The 17,295-nt window shown below is 37.4% G+C and overlaps 1 protein-coding gene across 1 annotated transcript in view; it reads right to left on the reverse strand.

Moving 5' to 3' along the window:
• The window catches only part of LOC139725275 (uncharacterized), an 82,423-nt gene extending 65,361 nt beyond the window's left edge, over positions 1–17,062 (reverse strand). The window contains exon 1 of the mRNA XM_071636363.1: positions 17,032–17,062. Within this exon, the coding sequence (XP_071492464.1) occupies positions 17,032–17,062 (31 nt within the window). The remainder of the gene's footprint in view (positions 1–17,031) is intronic.
• Between the last annotated feature and the right edge of the window lie 233 nt (positions 17,063–17,295).

A 17,295-nucleotide genomic window follows, 5' to 3' on the forward strand; every position in this document is an offset into this window, starting at 1 on the left:
TTTTTCTGCTTTTGCAATGTACTATGTTCAAAAACACTCTTGAACAATTTTCAGATTTCGTTTCTTTCTTAAGAGAAGAAAACGATGAGGTCATGTGAAGCATGTTCCTATAAGTTTTGTTTTGTTAATAATTTTTCTTTACCCATCTCCTCAACCGTAAGGTGATACGGTACCTAAAAAGTCATAGGCCAAAGGTGTTGAGCTTTACTTCCCCTTTTTAAAGTAAATTTAAGAGCTGGGGCATTATTTTCAAAAAAGTTGGCATTTTAAGCTTTGTACACCGAGGACGAGTCTTACTGAATGGATTTCTTGTTGCAGTAGAATTGTATTTTTGATGAGCTTGATGGAGTATTAGACAATTGTATAAAGTGTTTGCAAAAACTGTTAATGGGTTTTGCTAATGTCCAAAGAGTTCATTTGCCAATTTTGATTGTCTTTTGTTTTAATCATCAGATGTTTGTTTTATCATGGTCATAGAGGAAAGAAACTTCACTGCAAAAAGTCCGGTGTTAAATAGTGAACACCGAGCTGGTGTTGAATTTTCGGTGCTCATTTATGGTGTTAAATTAACACCTCCGGGTGTCATTTCCAAATTTTAAACTGTTTTTTGAAGAGTTTCTTAGTAACTGCACTTCTTGTTGATTTTTAATTTAAACAAGACGATCAAGAATTTTACATTAAAATACTAGATTTTTGAAAAAATGTGAAAATAAATTGACACCAAAGTAACACCAGCTGGTGTGGTCTCTTATTGAAGCTGGATGGGTGTTAAACCATTGATATTAACACCAACAAATATCAAATCAACACCATGTGGTGTCATTTTTGAATTAACACCAGTACAGTGTCAAAATAACACCAGGTAGAGTGTCAAATTAACACCACGAAGTGTCAGGTGAACACTTTTCAACACCATCACAGTGCATTTTCAACACCTGTGGGTGTGGTCCTTTATTGAAGTTTGATCGGTGTTAGATTTAACACCCGTGGTGTTAAATCTAACACCGATATTTTTGCAGTGTTAATTTTTAAAAAAAGCCTTCATATAAGAAGAGATACTGTAGGACACAATTTTATCAAAAGTTGTGATTTTCAACATTTCCAAAATGCAATTGATGAATATTTCTCCCCAGGGCACAGAAAGAAAGTAGTTTTTGGTCTTGTTTTTTTTTCACGTCAGTATGTTATAATACCCGCGGGTTTACGCCCATCCCACCAATTTCCATCCGGATACTGTACCCGGCCCTGATTTTTTTGTTTTTTGTTTTTTATTTTTGTTTTACACTGCAAAGAAAATGAGAACACTGATGTTTGAGAAAAATCCTGACATGTTTGATTGGGCAATTCTTTTTTTGATGTCTATTATCCTTCCCAAATAAGTTTTTTGGTTATCACTGAGGACAAATACAGACACCCTATTTCTTCTACAAAAACCACAGCACTGTATATTCTCATATTTCTACAGTATTTCGTCTCAACACTTGCCCTATTGATATTTCAAAGCATGTTTCCCTTTGCGCTCAAGAAACTCCCCCATTAAAGGAGACCTCCGGGTGATTCTCAGATTTTTACATTTGTACAACTATGAATTAGTTGTACTGAGGACAGAGTTTCAGAATTTGTGATGATTGGGATGAAGAATAAGAATATGTTCTAAAAATAGAACAAATTGCAATGAACAAGGATGATGACATGGGAGAGTCGCCATAAGAATGCATGAGTTGGGGCTCAAGGAAGCAGAACAAAAGAATAAGGCATGCATAGATTATAGACAGGTGAACTTGCAAGCAAGCGGTATTGTTATGGAATTACACTGCTATCATTTCTGAAATATGTGAACCTTATAGCTGGTAAAATTGGGTCTTTGAGAGCGTCTGGGAGCTACGCCCCACCACTTAAAGCGTCTGGCAACGGTCATGCATTTATTCTGTAAGTGTAAGAACAAGTTCCAGTGGGTTTCATGGGGTTACTTTCCTAATTTTCAGCTAGGCTATAGCCTAGCTGGTAAGAGTTTGGTCTTTGGGGCGTCTGGCGGCTATTGTCTGGCAACAATCATTCAATTATCCTTTGAGTGTATCACAAGAACAAGTTCCAGTGGGTTTCAGGAGGTTATTTTTCCAGCTATATATAGGCTAGTCTAGCTGGTAAAATTGGGTCTTCGAGGGCGTCTGGCGGCTACCCCCCCCCCCCCCCCCCCCCCCACCACCACCATTTAAAACGTCTGGCAACGGTCATGCATATATCCTGTAAGTGTAAAGAACAAGTTCCAGTGGGTTTCACAAGGTTACTTGTTCAGCTAGGCAAGCCTAGCTGGAAAAAGTTTGGTCTATAAGGGCGTCTGGCGGCTACCCCCCCCCCCCCCACCACTTAAAACGTCTGGCAATGGTCATTCATTTATCCTGTAAGTGTAACGAACAAGTTCCAGTGGGTTACATTAGGTTACTTTTTCAGCTAGGCTAGCCTAGCTGGAAAAATTTGGGTCTTTAAAGGCGTCTGGCGGCTACCCCCCACCACTTAAAACGTCTGGCAATGGTCATTCATTTATCCTGTAAGTGTAACAAACAAGTTCCAGTGGGTTTCATGAGGTTACTTTTTCAGCTAGGCTAGCCTAGCTGGAAAAATGTGGGTCTTTAAGGGCGTCTGGCGGCTACCCCCCACCACTTAAAACGTCTGGCAATGGTCATTCATTTATCCTGTAAGTGCAACGAACAAGTTCCAGTGGTTTTCATGAGGTTACTTTTTCAGCTAGGCTAGCCTAGCTGGAGTTGGGCCTTTAAGAGCGTCTGGCGGCTACCCCCCACCACTTAAAACGTCTGGCAATGGTCATTCATTTATCCTGTAAGTGTAACGAACAAGTTCCAGTTGTTTTCATGGGGTTACTTTTCCAGCTAGGCTAGCCTAATTTTGGGGGGTCCTTTTTGTGGCTCTCCTGGCCACACCCACCACCGATGACCAGCCAGACGTGCATTTCCATACTCAGGGGCATATGTACTAAATTGCTATACACATAAAAATTGGTAACCTTTTCAGCTAGGCTGACCCCCGCTGGCTCCCGGACTATTTAGGCACCATTGCCTTAACACTGTCATTGAAATGCTATGAATTTTCTGATGTTGTGATTTTTCAATTGCAATGTGAACCAGCCCTTGGATACACATTTCACGAGTCCAGCTCAACACTCTTTTCAAACAAGTCAATTTAGAACAAGTACACAATTCTTCAGTCTGACATCTCTCTAAAATGAAATGCTGTTGAGAAAATGATGAAAATTTGACCATACAGTGAAACCCCGTTATAACGAGTTCGTTTATAACGAGGAACCGCTTTAATAACGAGGTGTTCGCGTCGGTCCCGTTTTCCTTTTCGTGTAAACCTATGGCAGAACGAATCGGTTATAACGAGTTCGGTTATAACGAGGAACCGCTTTAATAACGAGGTGTTCGCTTCGGTCCCGTTTTCCTTTTCGTGTAAACCTATGGCAGAACGAATCGGTTATAACGAGTTCGGTTATAACGAGATTCCGCTTATAACGAGGACAATTTCGGTGCATCATGATAAAGAAAAACATACGCAATTTGATCAGATACAACGAGGTTCCATTTCTTGACTAAACTGCCGCTTTCAAACAGGCGACAAACGGAACACTGAAAACCGAATTCACGCTATCCACGTCTTTTTTCCGTTTTGCAGAGAACCGTTCCTTCCATGTTTTCTTCTAAACCACGCGATAAGACACAGGAAATGCCTTCCCATGTTCCTACTAAATCATTAGACATAATCATTCGATTTTCTTTTTCGCGAGATACGGGTGCGTGATATTAGGGCAGACCACAGCGCAACGAGAAAAAAAAAGATAAAGCATTTAAAAACTTTTCATGTAGCGACACTTGTGGCCAAAATTGGACAATTGGAATGCGTGTGCAACTCATCATTATATCCTTTCCATTTTTAGTTCCAACTTCAAGTTCTTTTGCTGGTTAGCAAATATGAATGTTGATGATTAAAGCCGAAATAATTTATGAAATCATTGCGATACAAGGATACAAGTAAAATAAGTTGAATAACGCATGTTAACCTATATAATACTTAATCGGTGTTCAGAAAAAGAAACAAACGCATTTACTAGTTTGAGTAGATCTGGATTTGTTCATTAATGTAAATGTGAGTGTGTGTGATTAAAGCCAAATTGATACTTAATGAAATCATCGCGATCTCGCCGGGTGACAGTAGCGTAAAAATAGTTGAATAACGCAAAACAAACGCATTTATTAGTTTGAATAGATCTGGATTTGTTCATTATCATTTAGCAAATGATAATTTAAATATGAGTATGTATGATTAAAGCCGAAATAATTAATGAAATCATCGCGATCTCGCCGGGTGACAGTAGCGTAAAAATAGTTGAATAACGCATGTTAACCTACACGTACTTAATCGGTGTTCGGAAAAAGAAACGAACGCATGTAACAGTTCAAGGATGTACAAAACGCGAAGAGATTTTCGAAAGAAAATAAAGAACGCATTTCAAATCCCTTCGGGCGCAACGATCATGTATTGTATAAAATCATAGCCAAAATGATTCATGAAATTATCCAATTCCCGCTGGGCACCAACAGCGTAAAATACCTCACAAGTTAACGGTAAACAACGTATGTATGTTACTCTAAAATCATCGCGATCTCGCCAGGTGACAGTAGCGTAAAAAAGAGTTGAATGACGCATGTTAACCTAAATCAGAAAAAGAAACAAACGCATTTATTGGTTTGAATAGAAATGGGTTTGTTCATTATCACAATTTTAACACTGTATTTCACAATGAAGATTTTCTTTCTTTCAGAATGGTCTATGAGGTACAGATTTGCGTAAAAAGGATCACAACCTTCCACATTCAATCCTGTCGCATATTTTTTAAGAACGGATGTACAAAACGCAAAGAGATTTTCGGAAGAAAATAAAGAACTCATTTTTAATCCCTTCAGGCACAACGATCATAAATATTGTACAAGATTACAGCCGAAATGATTCATGAAATCATCGCTTTCCCGCTGGGCACCAACAGCGTAAAAATACCTCGTAAGTTACGGTAAACAATGCCTACAGGTATTTTACTCTATTTGTGTTGGTGTTTAGAAAAAATTAACAAACAAGAATTACAATAAAGAATTAACTCATTTCAACCCCTACTTTTTCGTCTAATTCACAAATAATTTCCCTTTATTATCTCAATAATACTGATCCATAGTTTGATTGATGGGTATATGATATCGTGCTTATTTTTTTCTTTGTTTTTGATGTGTACTGTTATAATGAGGTACCAGTTATAACGAGGTAATATCGCCGGTCCCACAGACCTCGTTATAACGGGGTTTCACTGTAGTTGCACTTTTTGGTAACTGCAGATTGTTCTGTGTGACTCATCTGGTCTGCAAGGTGCTCCAGTTGAATCTACACATATACTCATACACTGTACAAATGTGTAATATAAGTTACGCCTTATCTGATAACAGAAGCAGGATTGCATTAGCAACAGTCAACAAGGCACAGATTACTAGTAAACCTTTGACCATGGGGGCAGCATGGGGAAGCACATCGAAGCACAAATGCAAGCAATCTTATATTAAAGGCATTGTATAATCTTGGTGATTTTTTTTTTCTTCCCAAGAAACTGGTTACATCTGGAATGAATTGAAGGAATTCCTCATATTAGTATTTCTTAAGTAGGCCTATAGGTCTATAGTCGCTAAATCAGAACAAAATAATGCCTCCGGCACTACTTCGTGGCGGAGGCATAAAAAAAGGAAAAAAGAAATCTAACAACAATGTATATAGGAAAATGCACACAAACACATACTATCTTTGGGAGGTTGTTTCCACCTCCTTTTGAATAACCTCCCTGATAACATTTACCTTTTGACATTATGATAGTAATAATAATTCAAAACAATAAGCCATCTAAGTATAATCTCTATATTTCAAGCTCCCAAAAACTGATAAATATGCCATTCTTTATCAAAACATTATATACAGTGCAAGAACATACTTTAATTCTCAAATACATACAAGTATTGAAAGGGCCTTCCCAAAATATATTTCATATCACAGCCTATAAATGAGAATATATTGGCAAACAGCACAACATTTTTAGGGGATCCTTCTGGGATTCTCAGACTTGAAACAAAAGAAAAAAACAAATTAGAAAAGCCCTCTAAGAGCACAGACCTCCGCCAAGCAGGTTTTTCCTACACTGATCTTGTTCTTCCATAGAGCTCAGTGATTTCCACTCATAGGCTACATGTACATGTATGCATGCTGAAATTAGCCCACTCTCCCAATAGGAACCTATGTAGAAGCCTTTTGTAACGTCATCAACTTTCAGCTGCGCGGTGCGCTTTGCGCTAGCAGACACTAGAGCATGCATTTTTATAGTGCGCGCATGAAAATCTCAAAAATATGCAGCTTGAACTCCCAATTTTATTGACCCAACCTGCCAAAATATCGAAAATCCTTCTTAAGATCTGTAAAAAGTCCAGGATCACTACCAAAATTTAATCATCTGTTATTTGTGTCATTTTCAATCTTTTCTGTAAGTTTCATCCAAATCTGTTCACAACTATTCGAGTTATTTTGCACACGGACAAACAAACGGTAACGAAAGCATAACTTCCTCCCTTGGCGGAGGTAATAATTCAGAACGAGTTGCCATCTGATAGTACCTCTACATTTCAAGCACCCCAAAGCTGAGAAATATGTCATTCATGATTAAAACATATACAGTGTGTGAACATACTTGATTTCTCAAACACATATTGAAAGGGCCTTACCAAAATATATTTCGTATTGCAGCCTAAAAATGAGACTATATTGGCAAACAGCACAAAATTTCTTAGAGGATCCTTTTGGGATTCTCAGACTTAAAAAAACAAACAAACAAACAAAAAAACTCTATGACTGAAGTGTCAAAGAAACATACTGCACCAGTGTCCTTTGAAAGCATATCAAACGTGGCCAGAATAAGGAAATCCTTCCCCTACTGCAATCAACTTTGTGCCCAATAGTTATCAAACTTTGTGAGTAATACAATTACCATAACTGCAGTTGCCATAGTAACAGTTAAGAATACTCACAGCCGATTGGTTGCTGCCCAGCTGTTACCATGGAAATTGCACTCATTGTATGTTGAAAAGTTGGTACATTGCTTTGAGATATACGAGCCCTGCAATTTGTGACCTTGCTGGCTAGGGCCAAGGAATGTCATTGTTGTCAGGGCCAGGAATTCTCCCTGAATTCTCCATGGCAATAAAATGAGCTGGGGGATCACACTTTGAGCTCGCATAATCTGGCAGAACAGCCTCACATAAAGGCATGTGATTGATAACCACAGTATCAGTTTCTCTAAATGTGGTTGTCTTGGCAGCACTGCCAACATAATAATAATGACTTTTCTTGTGTCTGTAGAGAGAGCACCACTTCCCGTATTTTTCTCATACCCCAAATGTTGTTTCGAAAATAGAATGACAATATTCCCACACCAATCTCTAAAGCACTTTTTACACTTGCAAATTTTTGCTTAATCCCATACCAACGGTGGGGCTAAGGGGGGGGGGGGGGGGGGGGGGGGGGGGGCTTCTTAGCCCCACCATTGGTACCAGACTTTTCTTGGCCCACTTTCTGTTTATACAGTACTTGTTTTTGCCAAGGTGGGCTAGCCCCACCGATAATCCAGGGTTAAGCGATGGAGACGAAGCCCGAACCCCACAAAGTACGGGACTAAGAAATACGAGTGTAATGCAGCTGTCATTTGTATGACGCACCTCTTGACCCCCGGGAAAGGTGCGTCATGGTCGCGTCAAGTACCACCAATTTGATGACGCGTGGTACCGTCATGGGAGCAAAATATCTGTCACAATACTGACCCATATGTGCGTCATAGTCGGTCATTTAACCAGAGTGTGTCAAAAGGTTCGTTAATAGGACCGTCATGTAATTTTGCGAGGCTTCTTGCATGGTATCCCTCCGTAACAGAATAGAACAAACTCGCGATCGCGAGCCGGCCGAAATCACCGGCTCCTGAAAACGCAAAAATGACACAATTTTCATTCAGTTTTATTATAACATACTGATACTCACTTCATTTTCGTATGTCTTCTTTTTCTATCTGATGTCAGACTAAAGGTCTTTTCAAAAAGTTTGAGCACAAATTTGCTCCAAAACCACACTACCAAACACAATTTGTGATTAAAATCCTCACATACACGCCCGCGGCATCGCGAAGCTTGCTATCCTTCAATTGCTCTCATTGTAATCTGTAGTGTAGCATCGACCGTCGACCGTGGAATCTGCAGCAAAACCATGTGTGTGATGTGGACCATGTGGTACATGTATACAGTACAGGCGTACATATGTATGCGCATACAGAAGACGAGGCATGGCAGAGGCCAGGCCGCGATTATTTTTTCTGTAACCTTAACCTGCCGATCGACACACGTACAAACGATTATGGAACTACTGAGAGTCTATTAAAACCTATATTAACTTAAAATAGTAAATTTTATTTAAACACTAGCCATATAATCCATGTACCTAACATAGGGTTTAATAAGGTTTGTGTTTAAATAGGCAGGGGCTTCAATCAAGCTGTTTTCGAATCGGGGAAGGCCAGGGGAGGCGGAAGGTTACGGAAAAAATTACTGTGGCCAGGCCGTAGTTTCGCAAAACTAGATAGTTCGAGGACATGCCATAGCAACGTGTATATCAAAACACGCGTTTCTATGGGATGTCCATGAACTAAGGAACGGTTTTGAGAAATTCGAAGTCATTCGAAGTTGAAGTGGTTTTTTCCTACGCATTTTTATTTTTGTTGTTGTTCATATCTCAAAAATTCGATTTCTTAATTTTTTCAACTAGTATTTGGGAATCTTGTAACATGTTTAAAATGTTGAAAGAAATTTCTGAATATATTCAGAAAGTACGCCTAGGCGCCTAGGCCTACTGTTTGGATATTTAAATATTTACAATTACCTTGTATCTTTACTAAAATACTTTATGTATTTTATTTCTCATATGTTTTGCATTTTCTTAATATAAATATTCTTTGATATTAATACTTTGTATTCATATTATATTTCATTGCTATTTTTCCTCCGCATTTTTGTTCATATCTCAAAAATTTGATTTCATATTGTCAACTAGTCAGGGGCATATAGATAGCAGGGGGGATGGGGGATGCATCCCCCAGAATTTTAGCTGGGGGGATGGTGTGTACATTCACCCCCCCCCCCCCCCCCCGATCGAAAGATTGATTTCATTTCATTTCATTTCATTTTATTTCATTCTCCTTTTTCCAACAAAACACAACACGGTATGAATTAGGTTATTATCACAATCGTATACACACAACTTACAAATGATATCAAATGATACAATAATAAAGTAACATTTTATGTATACACAAAATAATATAAGTCTTTGTTTCAGTTGAAAAAAAGGGAGAACTGAGAGGTCCACTAAAAAGCAAGCTTGTAGATTGTGAACCACTCAACAAACTCTAACTAAATACTTATTTGTATATGCTGGACACAAGTATGATTTACACAAGACGGAAACAAACGGGAGACACACAATAACATGACACGACTAGACAGAAAGGTGGAAAATGAAATGAAGGAAGGAAGAAAGAAGGAGAATGCCTACACGCTGATCAAAGAAACGAAAGAGAGAATTGAAGAGGGAATTGAAATTCTTTAAACAGCCGGTGGTTGCATACAGCTGTGTAGAAATTATAATGGCTATTTCATAAATTAATGAATTCAGAAATCAATTGATTGATGGTTGGATGATAAACTCTGTGGTTGTTGGAACTTGATTAACAAAAACGAACATCAGTGAGGGTTTAACAGAAAGGATTTCAACTTACGCTTAAAGGAATACAAAGAAGGAGAATTTTTTATTTCGCTACTTAATGAATTCCAGAATCTAGGGCCTGTGTATATAAATGTATTCTGAGCCAATAATGTTCTCAGAAGAGGTAGATGAAACTCAGAAGATTGTCTGGTGGGATAATTATGGAAAAATTGATTCCTTGCAAACATTGAATTGAATATACAGGGAAGTGCATTTGTGTTGAAATTAAACATAAACTGTCCAAGCTGAAAAAAATACAATTCTTTAATTTTAAAATCTTATATTTAGTGAATAATGGATCTGTATGGGAACGTGGCGGGACGCCACAAATAACACGAAGTGCCTTTTTTTGTAATACCAGTAATCTATCTAATAAAGTTTGATGAGCGTTACCCCATGCTAAAAGACCGTAGTTAAGAAAAGGTAAAATTAAAGAGAAATATAACGTCAGCAAAGAAGACAATGGAATATGAAACTTAAGTCTATTAATGATTCCAATATTACGTGATATTATTGTACTTATGTTAATAATATGCGGCCTCCATGAAAATTTATCGTCTACTGTAATCCCCAGGAATTTTATATGAGATACGCGTTCTATTTGAATGTCATCAAAAATAATCTCTTTACGTAAAACTTCTGTAGAGTTACTAAATAACATATACTTAGTTTTCAAAAGATTAAGAGATAATTTGTTAGCTCTTATCCATTGGGTCACTTTTTTTAATTCGGAATTAACAATGTGCACGAGTTCATCTGGATTTTGATGTGAAAAGAAAACATTTGAATCATCAGCAAAAAGTATAAATGACAACACGTCGGATGATCTGCAAAAATCATTGATATAAATGATAAAAAGTAAAGGACCTAATAAGCTACCTTGTGGGACGCCACACTTAATGAATTCGAGACTTGAAACGTTCTCGTTCAGAGATACGTATTGTTTACGGTTTTGCAGGTAGCTCCTGAACCACTCCAAGGCCTTCCCCTTATCCCATAATGAGACAACTTGTAAAATAAGATTTCATGATTTATTGTGTCAAAGGCCTTGGAGAAGTCCAGGAATATACCAATAAGATGAGAATGATTATCAATAGTATGCGCTGCGTGGTCGATAAACTTCAAAAGGGCATGAATGGTACTGTGTTTTTTGTCGAAAACCCAAATTGAGAATTTGTAAAAACGTTATGAAAAGTTAAAAAATTAATTGATCTTTTAAATATCAATTTTTCCAAAACTTTAGATAAAGATGAAAGCAAAGAAATGGGCCTGTAATTACTCATATCAGAACTATCGCCTTTTTTTGAATAAAGGGAAAACCTTAGCTATTTTCATAAAATCAGGAAAAACACCACATGATATAGATCTATTAAAGATATGTGAAAGTGGGTCAGCGATTGAAAATATAATTCCCTTTAAAATAAAATTACTTATGTCATCGTAACCGGCACTTCGCTTGTCATTCATTGCAGTAACAATATCAATAACTTCATATTTCGTAGTTGGAACAAAAAAGACAGAACTTGGGTTTGGTTGACCTAAAAATGTTGAAAAATGCGTATTTGACTGTGGTACCCTTCTAGCCAAATTCTCCCCAATCATTGAAAAATAAGAGTTAAAAATATTAGCTATGTCACTTGGATCTTCATATATTTTGTTGCCATATCTTATTGTTGTAATATTTGATTTCTTTTTTGATATATTCATGGCCTGGTTCAAAACCTTCCATGTATTCTTCATATCATGTTTATATTTTTCTAACTGAAACATATAATATTTCCTCTTTTCTAACCGTATAATCTTAGTTAAAGTATTTCTATAGGAAGTATATTTTTCTTTTGACTTCTCAGTTTTATCCATTTTGAATTTATAATATAGCCTATTTTTCCTATTGATTGAACGAAGAAGAGATTTTGATATCCACGGAAATCTGGGGATGTTTTATAATTAATCAATCTGTTTTATAATTAATCAATCTGGGGGATGTTTTATAATTGATCAAAAACTATATTAAATAGTAATATTGCATGCCAGTTCAAAAATCAAACAATAGTATTCAAATGATTATCAAAATTATTATAAAAATTACAATATGACCGAGTTTATATATATATGGATAGATATATATACGACCCAGCTATAGGGAAATCCCCCCCCCCCCCCCCCCCCCCCGGTGAAGGACCTGTCTACACCACTGCAACTAGTATTAATTTATCTTGTATTTATAGATAAATGTTGATACAAATTTCTGAATAATATTCAGAAAGTAGGCCTACTGTTTGGACATTTAAATATTTACAATTACCTTGTATCTTTAATATACCGCAAACGTACGCGCCATGAAGCGAGCCATATAGTCTAGGCTAGGGTGCAAAACGAATACTAGCCGTCGGGAAGTGCACCATACCCTAGGTTTAATAATATATAGCGCTCGCATGCAAAACAAAAACTAGCCGTCGGGAAGCGCGCCAGGCTACAGCGCTCGCGTACAAAATGAAAACTAGCCACTGCACTGGGACATGATCATTCAGAGCTCTGCAGCATTCCAGTCTGGTACGTACCGCAAATAACATGTGCGTCAAGGGTCAGTCATTTTCACGAAGAGGTGCGTCACCATTTTGCATGGTTAATGCGTCAATGTCTCATAGAGGTGTGTCACTTTTTGTGACGGAGGGTACGTCATGGTACCTAAAAGGTATGACGCACATTGGTACTTTGATGCACCTATCCAGATCCCGGGGGTCAAGAGGTGCGTCATACAAATGACAGCTGCATAAAAAGGTCAGTTTTCTCTTTAGCCCGGGACAAGAGCTTAGTACGGGATTTATTGGCGAGTGTAAAAAGCTGAAAAAATTGGTACGGGATTAACGATAGTCCTGGGTAAGAGAAAGTACGGGGTTAAAAAACACAAGTGTAAAAAGGGCTTAAAAGGCTCTTGGCTATTAACCAGTTGAGGACGGGCTACAACCTGCATTTCCCATAGGCACTTGCCCCGAATATACAGGTTCCATTAGTGTGACAGAGAATGAGCTGCATTATGAGATCACGTAAATTTCTTGGGCCAGAAATAGGCTCTTCATTTTTGTATGAATTCAAACTGCTGAAGGTACACTTGTAGAAATTAACTGCCTATTAATATTGAAGTAATACCAGAAACAACACATCAAGGTGGATTTTTCTCCACAAATTGCATATTTTGAGAATGGTGCACTGAGAGGAGGGGCAGGCAAGATTTTTTTTTCTCCCCTCCCTCATCAAGGGGGGGGGGGGGGGGGGGGGGGGGGACCTGTTATCCAATAAACTCGCCTCACAACCAAAGGTACATACTCCAATCATTATACCAGGAACAAGATGGATTTTATGAGTTTTCTCCTCACCCAGCAGGACATACTGTACTTTGACCTGAAGTGAAATTTACTCTCTCTCTCTCTCTCTCTCTCATGCTCTCTCTCTCTCTCTCTCTCTCATGCTCTCTCACTCTCTCTCTCCGACAAAGGTCAAAAGAGGTCATGCAGAGTCAAAGTTTTCAGGAAAGAGTCTCTAATTTGGATTGGGAGTATCATCGCTACGCTCATGGAAAACCCAAACTTCATGGAAACAAACACCAAATATCCCTCAGTTTGCAGTCTGTCAAATTTACATATACTGAGAAAGATGCAGTCTCCTTTGAAATTGGCAGAAACAGTAAGTCCAAATGACTTTGGATTGTACAGGGACTGTAAGAAAAAAAAAAGCTAACAAGTTCTATGACTGTGTCTTCATTTGCATACATGTATATAGAAGAAAAATCATTTTCAACTTTGTAATCACTAACAGCATGCACAAGTTCTTCAAAGACAATTTTCTCCACGATTTTGCTTGAGACAGCTGTGTGAGGAATAAATAAACATGCCATCCTAGTATAGACCTACTCAAATCAACTGAAAAAAAAAAATATAAAAAATGATGATGCTTTACACGAGCAAAGCAAATGAGTGCCAGCAAATGACAGAAATCATTTACTAGTAATAAAATCACAAGACTCTAATCAGCTTCTAGGATACCATTTCCATTCAACTCAATGACCGTTAAGATGGTTACTAGCTTCTTCTCTCTATCGAAATTTCTGCTCAAATTTTAGTTTACAATCCAATTTGCATCTGTTGGTTTCAAAGTACTACTAGCATCACTCAAGAAAATTCTTTTTACTGAAAGAGCTGTATAAGAGCACATTTTATGACAACTGATGATAGCTGAAAAGGAAATCTAATTTTTCTACGAAACTGGAAGAATACTTGACCTAGCTCCTCCAACAGAAATATGGAAAAAAATAATTGCATTACATATTTCACTAAATGGTCAAGGGAATGTGAACTCTTCCTAAAGAGAATGAAAACTTACAACTGATTTTGCATTTTCTTTAAAAAACATTCTACAACTGTGGCATCTCAAACTGCTGCAGAGTCCCTATCTAGCAGAATTAATCACCATCTTAAGAATCCATAAATTCTTGGCAGAATGTCTGATTTTTCACAATATTCACAACGTGGGGCACTGATGACTCACCAAACATGCTTTGAGGAAACTTAATCCCTTTAAAAGAAATTTTGGATTCATTCTGCTACCATCAGTTACCAAAGCAATTGCACACAATTTCTATCAATAGTTTTGTGGAGGTTTTTTGTCTCTTTTTTTTACTGTGACCGCCCAGCTCAAAACCTACAAAAAGCAGGGTAAAAATAATTTCCTTTTTTCTACTAAGTTTAAGAGAGTAAGCTCTAAGCTTTAAAATGATATAATGCTTGCTAAAATTAGACCATCCTAACCTATTCAAGAGGTGATTGAAATATTTGAGACTTATAATAAGATGCAGTTTCATAGAAAAGGGAGATAAGAGGATTTACAGATTAGGGTGACTCAGGCATACAGTGCTGAATTAGCAATGAAAGCATGTTCTGCATCCTAACGAAAAGGGTGCCCATCTAAATAAATACTGCTAATATCGATTCTGATTCTGTTTTAAGCACCAAATTTTGACAGTAGGTCAACAGAGAAAGGATTTCTCTCCAAAACTGAGTCTGTCAACCCAAATTACTATTTTGGTCCATTACAGAGAATCCTAATCTGTGACTTTTTGGGGTGCTGTTCGTTATTCCGAAGGTTCGCTATTCCGAAGGTTCATTATTCTGAAGGGTCGTTAATCCGAAACACGCAAATTCCCTATACCTACAGGTTCGTTAATCCAAAAATTTGTGGCGTTATTCCGAAGGTTCGTTATTCCGAAGATTGGTTAATCCGAAAATGAAATTCGGAACAATGAACCTTCGGAATAACGAATCTTAGGAATAAAGAGCCTTCAGAACAACGAACCTTCGGAATAACGAGCTGTAACCACTTTTTGTGGGTTTGGAGCTGGGTGGTCACAAATGTACCACTGCAAAGATGGCTACTGTAAAACAAGGAATGTTCACAAGCATTTTAATTTCACGAATTTCGCGAGAACCGAGATTTGCAAAATTAAAATGTGCTCAAAAGTTCTTGTTTACTCTATATGCATTGAACATGAGAGGCAACTCGCGAAAATTTCATACCGTGTGAACACGGCCATTGGCTCCAATTCATGAAAATTTCATGCTGAAAAAATGTTGTTTTACAGTATTAGAGGGCAATGCAAAACAAACCTAATGTTTTCCTTTTGATCATGTCTGGAATCTGTCCTCAGGCACTGACTGGAAACAAACACAGGTGAACCTCACAGAATATGTCTGTAAGAAAGAACAGAAACAAAATACATACATACATTGTATCTGGAATATATCTGAAAGCATCAACAAAAGATAGTTTCAAGTTTACAAATTTTTCAACAGAAAGAGAATCCTTTTTTTTTTAAAGAATCATATGTCCTACAAAGCTATCTTTACTATGGATATTCATCAAATCTGATACTTTAGAATGTGAAATTACAAAATAAATCAATTTAAATTGTGCTTGAAGCTGTTTGTCTGTGGAAGCTTTGACAAAAAGTACACACCATATTAAAATCACATATTGTAAGCATGATCTTCATCAGCATAGCCTGACAAATAACAATTTAAACACATTGCACATCAGTGTGGAACGATAAACATTATTATCAATATTTAACATCAACTTGCACAATACAGTGATACCAATTCAGTTGAAATGCCTTTGAAAACAAGTGATGCATATATTTCATTCCGAGTATAAACTTTTGCAAATGATATTCACAGTCATGTTAATGCAAAAACCATTCTAGGTAGCATTCCATGTTCTTACACTTCGTAACAGCAGTGGGGGAAAAACAGGAAAATGTGAATTTTTTCAACCAATTGGAAACACCTGTTAACCCGTTGAGGACGAGTTCCGAGTATACTCGGGCAGGTGTCTATGGGAAATGTGTGTTGTAGCAAAATCAAACCGTCCTCAACGGGTTAACATTATTTTTGTCAGTGCTGGGGGAATTAACTAAGACTTAAGAATGACACACTTAATGAAGCACAATTACTACTGCATCTAGGCTTATGAACAGGTGCAAAGGTCAAACATAAGAATATGAGGTGCAGTCACATTAAAAATTACTGGAGTATTACATATGTACATACTGCAGTAATTTGTTGGCACTGTTCCAGTGGCGAAATACCATGGTAGTATACTATACCATGGTAATTCACTTGGTACAGTTCTTATTCATGTACACGTGTATACTCTTGTATTTCTGGTACAAGCATCATGCACAGGCATTCTCCAATAAGAGAAGCACATGAAGAGTAGGCGGTATTCTGTGACATGATCTACACTCAAAGCCCTCATATGAGTATTTCCTACAAAGTTTGCATTTACCTTTACACAATTACAAAATTCCACACAAAATACTGCAGTCTTTCAGAATTGAAAGCACCTATGGTTGTTACAAACACTTTGCAATTAAGTAATAACTCCACCTAATAATGGAATGTCCGAGATGACATTACATCAAACACACAGAACAATACAAGTTAGGTTACATCAGAAATTGAAAAGCTACAGAATCTTACATATTGATTTCACAAAACAGCAACAATGGCTGTAATCATGCTTGTGTACTTCATAGATGAGGTAATAATGTCTGTGCTTCAAATCAAATATAAGTACCAGTATCCTGGTACTCTCGGAAGGTTTCCATGGTGATGGAACGACTGGTGGCACTTATAGCAGGTGGTTTCATGGAACATCATGTATTTTTTCTTGGATACGACTGTGGCCCTGAAAGCATTTCGGTTTCAGTATTAAAGCATGTTCTCACCAGAGATACAATGTAAGCACGTTTGTATGCTTCTCTATTCATGTTCTTAATACCATTCTTCGGAGGATGGTAAGTTCATGCAATATTGAAACATCAAGACCAGGGTTCGAAAT

Source organism: Diadema antillarum, unplaced genomic scaffold (genome assembly GCF_040938485.1).
Source record: "Diadema antillarum isolate AM-2024a unplaced genomic scaffold, OU_Dant_1.0 seq00000030_RagTag, whole genome shotgun sequence".
Lineage (NCBI taxonomy): Eukaryota > Metazoa > Echinodermata > Echinoidea > Diadematoida > Diadematidae > Diadema > Diadema antillarum.